We start from the raw sequence: 6,492 nt of genomic DNA, 5'->3' as shown, positions 1-6,492 counted from the left end.
TGGCTAGGATTTCCAATGAAGCACATGAGAGTTGTTTTATTTGGAAGAGAAAAAAACCCTTTTGGAATTTCCCCCATGATATTATTGAAATAAAATTTCAAACACTAAAGCATTTCCAAATTCTTGAGAGTACTTTGAATTGTCCTTAATAGGGAGTTGACAGAGAGATCTAAGCTCATAAGGTTATAAGTTCTAATTAAATTTGGAATAGAGCCTAACAATGCATTTTAAGATAAATTCAATGACATATCGATGAACATGCTACTTAGAAATTTGAGAAATGAAGTCTATGTGATTTTCCATTTTGAAATTATAACATATTTATACGTTATTTAACAAACCTCTATCCACTTGAAGCTAGTGAGTCCAACTTAAAAATAAAACCTTAGATTTCATCACTCTCTACTTTATGAATAGGAGCATAGAAAAAAAACCCTCAATCTTCATATCTCATTGTTTTATCAATAAGATTAAGTACCAAATTGAAGTGTTCAATAGGATATAAGAACTTTACTACACGAAGCCAAATATCTACATGGTCAACAAGAGTCCTTTGAAAACAACCAGGGTTGAAAGGGTAAGGACGTCTCTTAAACATGTGTGCAAAAATATATGAAGATAGAAAATTTATAGATCATATAGTTATAATATAACTAAAAAAGATCAAAATTACTAAAATCTATGATAAGTCATAATTTCATAATATTAATTTTCATGTCTTTTAGCATGATTTGTAAATGAAAATGGTATGATTAAGGAATACATTGTATATAGTACAACATCAAGTTATTATATTGACCAAATTATATATTTAAAAGAAAATACTTCTTATTGATGTATCATTAATTTGATTGATATGAAAATAAATAAATAAATAAATAATCACATTTAAATGAATTTTCACTATATAAACTATTGTTAATAACATAACCAAATTACTTCTAATTAAATTTAAAATAATAATAATCCATTCACTTATGCTACAAGGATAATACAATTAATTTCATATGCTTTTTTTCCTATTTCTTTCCTAGGGGATCTTACTTTCTGGATATGAATATTGACAGCATGGCGATAATAATAAATCGCATCAAGATGTAAATTTTTCATCTAGTTAATAAAGTGTTACTAAAGCATTTAATTTTCACATTAATATTAATTATCAATAGATCGTAAACATTAACAAAAATTTAGTTGAAGAATTAAGGATAATAAAAAAATCAAACTCCAACATAATTGATAAAATCAATTCATTAAGTTAAAATATGTGTTTAAAAGTCATAGATGTTTTTTTTTAAATAATCATAGCCTTTCAATTATAGAAAAACAAAGAGAGGAATGATTTTTTAAACAACTAAAAATATTGACATTATGAATGGATAATAAAATAAATGAGTTGCAATTTATATAACATTGTGTTTGAAAAGCATGCACTTTTTCTTTTTAACAATAATGCCATATAAATATAAATACTAATAGAGATTCACTTAAATAATAATAAGTTAAAAAACCAAGTGTCATTGTATGAATAATAGTAATATTGAAATCTTCTGGTATTGCAATTTTCACAAACTAAAATGAAGAAGAACTATTGGCATTTGATGCATGTGCATTACTCCTTGTTGCATTTGTATTGCTAAGCAAATTAGATATGCTTTGTCTTAATCTCCTAGAAGCAACTTCATTTGCCCCCAAATCATTTCTTAGCCTCTCCAATACCAATACTACTTCTCTCATAGTTGGTTGTTCATTGGGTGAATATTTTGAACAAAGCAAAGCAACCCATGTCAAAGAAAAAAGGCAATTGAATACATTATTTTCTTCAAATTCATATCCATCCACCTCCCTAAGAAGGTTGTGATCAATTACCTCCTTTACTCTGCTTGGAAAGGCCAGATTTACCCACTTGTGCAAGTTCAGGTCTCCAGAAAACATATCATTAGTTGGTCATTTCCTGGTAAGCATTTCCAATAACAAAATTCCATAGCCATAAATATCTCCTTTGGTAGACACTGGCTCACCGAATCCATACTCTGCATTCATGATAGCATTCATCAAATTTTACTCTTTGGCCCATACAAAAATGTTTATTAGACATTTAGAAACGATAAGCAAACATTTAACATTCTAAATGTCATACCTAGTGCAATATGGCCCATAGATCCTCTCAAAGAAAGTGATGAAGTAAGTGACTCTGTGGAGGTTTCATCAACTAATCTTGCAATACCAAAATCAGTCACATGCCCCAACATGTCTTCATCAATAAGCACATTATTGGGTTTTAAATCACAATGAACTACCTGCACAAAATAATCATGATGGAGGTATTCAATGGCATGGGCCACATATATTTCAATGTCCAATTGTGTCTTTAGTCCCATTTCACAAGCATCTTCACCATTTTTGTCATTTATACTAGGATACAAATGCTTCTCCAAGCTTCCATTAGACATAAATTCGAACACTAAACCTTTGAAATCAATGTTGCAACATGAGGTTATGATTTTCACCAGATTTCGATGTCGAACCTTTTGCAAGATGCTACATTCTGCTTTAAAACTCTTTTCAGCCTTGTCCTTTAGCAAATGGAAAACTTTTATAGCAACCACTGTGCCATCACTCAAAATTCCTTTATAAACTGAACCAAAATTCCATGTTGCCAACAAGTTGGTCTCGGCAAATCCATTAGTTGCTATATGAAGCTCTTGATATGGGATCCTTTTGTGCTCCAACCTTTGCAAAATGTCTTGTGAGGAATCAAAGTTTTGCATAGGCATATTTCTTTTCCAAAGGAATCCCAAAAGTAAACGACATAATATAAAAGCAACAACTCCACTCACTAGGAGTATCAGTCTTTTCACAAGTGCAAAATGATATCTTGGTGTTTGACATGCAGGCAGTTGAAATATTTGTGGTCCACAAAGGCCAAGATTTCCAATTAGGGACATGACAATTGTTTTATTTGCAAAAAAACCCTCCTTCTGGAATCTCCCCAGTGAAACTGCTGAAAGACAAATTCAAGCTTTGAAGCATTTTCAAATTCTTAAGTGTGACCACTAGTATTACACCTGATAAGTTGTTGGAAGATAGGTCTAGGCAGGTAAGGCTTTGTAAATTTCCAAGTGACTCAAGAATAAACCCTTGGAAGGAATTGTGAGACAAGTTCAATAATTCCAGCTCATTGCAACCTCCAAGTGCAGGGGGGATTGCTCCAGTCAATTGATTGACATCAATGTCTATAGCTTGAGCCATTGCAATTTTACCAATCTCTGTGGGTAAGGAACCTTCTAATAAATTCGATGACAAATTAAAATAGAACTGTAGATCAGAAAATTTCCCAATTTCATGTGGTATACTTCAGGAGAGCCTATTGTGGGATAGGTCAAGCAATTCAAAATTTATACAATCTCCTAACCTGGAAGGTATGGTCCCCGATAACTTATTGTGATGAAGATGGAGTCTTCTTAGTTGTTTAAGGAGTGAAAGGGAATTTGGAATCTTTCCAGAGAGACTATTTCCACTAAGGTCCAAGAGACCAAGGTGTAGTAAGCCATCAAAATCATCACATATGTTTCTTTCTAAATTATTGTTACTTAAATACAATCTTTTTATTTTTACAAGTTTTCCTAATGGTGGAATATTAACATTTAGAAAATTTTCACTTAAATTTAATAAAATTAGGTTGCTAAGATTACCTATATATGGAGGGATGTTTCCTTGTATTTTATTATTTGATAATGCTAACATAGATAGATTAGTAGAAAGTCTACCTATCGCAAGTGGCAAAACACCACTTAATTTATTCTTGTGCAACCATAAGTGGTTTAAGTGAGAACAATTAGTGAGAGCAGTAAGAAAAGGCATGTTTATAACATTGCCACTATCTAGTTGATTGTTATTCAAGAGTAATAATTCTAGAAAAGATAACTTAGCCAACTCTATAGGCACAGTCCCACTCAGCTTGTTAGCACTTAAACTGAGTAATACCAAGTTAGAGAAATTTCCAATAAACTTTGGGATCTCTCCACTAAGTTGATTTATCGCTAAATCGAGATATTGCAAGTTTAACATATTTGACAAAGATGTGGGAATGCGACCTGACAAATCATTTGAGAAAAGAGAAAGTTCTTGCAAATGGGTGAGGCGACCCAAGGAAGAGGGAATGGTACCTGTCAGCTCGTTGTCTCCCAAGTTAAGGCCTTGCAATTGTGGGAGGGAACCCAACTCCCTCGGGATATTTCCGGTCAGACTGTTGAAGGAGAGCAGCAGGAGAGTCAAATTTTTGCAGCTAATGAGTTGACTCGAAATGGAACTGGTGAGACTATTGTATTCCAAACCTAATTCCATCAGCGATGAAAGGTTTCCCAAGGAAGAGGGAATGGTACCTATCAGTTCGTTCCCTCCCAAGTAAAGCTTTTGCAAAAGCGGAAGGGAACCCAACTCGCTCAGGATATTTCAGGTCAGGTTGTTGAAGGAGATCGCCAAAAGAGTCAAGTTTCTGCAACTGCAAAGTTGAGTTGGGATATCTCCTTCCAAGCCATTGTTGTCCAACTCGAGCTCCCTCAAATGAAAGAGGCGTCCCAAAAGAGGGACACTACAAAGGATTGTCAACTGCCCTATAAAAGTTTGAATCATCAGGTTCAAGAAATTTTTATAAGTTTTCATCCCATGCAAGGACAATCCTAAACCATGAGAGATCATTCATGGTGGTGTAAGTAAAGTCATAGATCCTACAAGAATAGGTAAGGATCATGCTAGAAAATTCATGTTTCATGTAGGAATATTCATGCACCATGCAAGTCAAATCTATGCCTAATACAAAGAAGTCATGACGCATACGTGGATGGATATGGCTACGCAAAGAAATTCATGAATCGTACGAGGAGGTGATGGATATTCAAGGAAAGTCATGGAGCTAAAAACATGAAGGTAATAACTTCCTTACTAAGAGGGAGTGTTATATTTTGGGCAGCTTAGAACATATTTCCAAGAGAGGACAACCCACAATAAGTTGTTTGTTGGGTGATTTACCCAAAATGGGGATTTGGATCCAAGATGACGTTTAGGACCAAAATAAATAAATAATAGTTTATAATAAGGGTCAAATAAGTGAAAACCTTGGATCTAGAATGTTTCCTAAGTTACCCAAGGAAAATTATTTAAAGAGCCTAATGTGAGGTTCATGAGACAATTAAGTGAAAGAGATATGTAGCTCTCTTATTCCAAGAAATTCATAGGAGGGCCTATTTCTACTGAAGGGGTCCTAGAGAGTCTTGTTCTATGAAAATCTTCAAGGGAGCAATACTATCAGGGGTTTGAAGGCTTGATCTAAGGTCAATGTTGAATTTGTCCCATGTTCTTTGTTAGTTGTTGTGAATATAAATCTTAGAAAAGATCAAGGGCAGAGCTAAAACACTAACGATCTCATCTCAAGAGTCAGGTTTGATAAGCTAAGGGAGATCCATATGTCAAGAAGAAGCCACAACCTTAGAGAATCAAGTTAATGGTCTAATTTTCTATGCTAAGGAAGGTTAAGTTTGTGCTGAGATAAGGGTTGAGTTTTGTGGATATTTTTTTCCCTAGTAGGGCTTAGTTTTGGCCATGTTAAAGAGGTAAAGGCACTGAGTTCTATGTGCGCATAATGCCCTGGAAGATGTATGAACTAGCTATTTTTACCACCAAAAATTTATGCACGTAGGATCTATTCTCTTTCATGAAGAAGGGAGGGATTCAAGCCCTAAAATAAGGTTGGTATAGCCTTAATATAGGTTGCGAAGAGGCCCCGCGAGCACTGTGGTACCATGTTGGAGCCTTGGTCTGATCCAGACCATAATGGAGGCCAAAATATGCCTCAAGCTATCTAAGAATGTGGGAGCACCCACATCATAACGTAGTTAGAGATGGCTACTAGATTGGTACACTGGCTACATGGCCCTGATGTGCAAGAGTGTAGATATTGAGCCATCCTCATTTGAGGAAGCAATGTCTAAACCAATATGGGTTGATGCCATGGTTGAGGAGTATGACTCCATTATTGTTAATTTTAGGTATGTTCTATGCTAGAGAAATTTATTTAAATTTCTTTTCCAGATTAGCAATCACATCAGCATAAAGTAAATTGTAGATAGAACATAAATATAAATTGCAAAAGACAAGCCAAGACAAGAGGACCCAAGATGTGGTGCAAGTGAGGGACAAACCCCAATGTGGGGAAACCCTTGATCAATTATTCCTTTATGTCCTTCAAAGTTCAGTAGAGAAGAGAGAGAGAGAGAGAGATAGTACATTTACAACAGAAGTCAACACTTTGAGTTATCTAGATCTGAGCATAGATCATCTCTTATAATGATGAGATCAGTTGAAGACATTTTGCTTCAAATGATTCTCCAAGGTGACTCCTTCACCTATCATCGTGTTGCATCTGATCCTCTTGCTGCACACTGCATACTGCACCACGCTGCACTAATCATGATTCATCATGCTACCCATGTT

General features: G+C 34.6%; 1 protein-coding gene across 1 annotated transcript; it reads right to left on the bottom strand.

Annotated features, from left to right (window-relative positions):
• Positions 1-1,947: 1,947 nt before the first annotated feature.
• Positions 1,948-2,777, bottom strand: LOC149255195 (receptor kinase-like protein Xa21). Its single transcript, XM_089454973.1, has 2 exons — positions 2,141-2,777; positions 1,948-2,033 (listed from the first exon to the last, which is right to left on the bottom strand). Exons 1-2 carry the CDS (start codon positions 2,775-2,777, stop codon positions 1,948-1,950), a joined length of 723 nt encoding a protein of 240 aa, XP_089311099.1.
• Positions 2,778-6,492: the final 3,715 nt, after the last annotated feature.

The sequence above is a fragment of the Pinus tabuliformis genome, chromosome 7, assembly GCF_031772625.1.
Source record: "Pinus tabuliformis cultivar Carrire ecotype Pingquan chromosome 7, CPIR1, whole genome shotgun sequence".
Taxonomy (NCBI): Eukaryota; Viridiplantae; Streptophyta; class Pinopsida; order Pinales; family Pinaceae; genus Pinus; species Pinus tabuliformis.
Note: the sequence above shows the minus strand (reverse complement) of the source record. Positions and strands in the feature narration are given on the sequence as shown.

Excerpts from the sequence above, each read along its gene's own strand:
- LOC149255195 (XM_089454973.1), bottom strand. The coding sequence starts at position 2,777 with ATGCCTATGCAAAACTTTGATTCCTCACAAGACATTTTGCAAAGGTTG. Across the intron at positions 2,034-2,140 it reads TATGGGCCATATTGCACTAG|AGTATGGATTCGGTGAGCCA; the intron begins GTATGACATTTA and ends TCATGAATGCAG.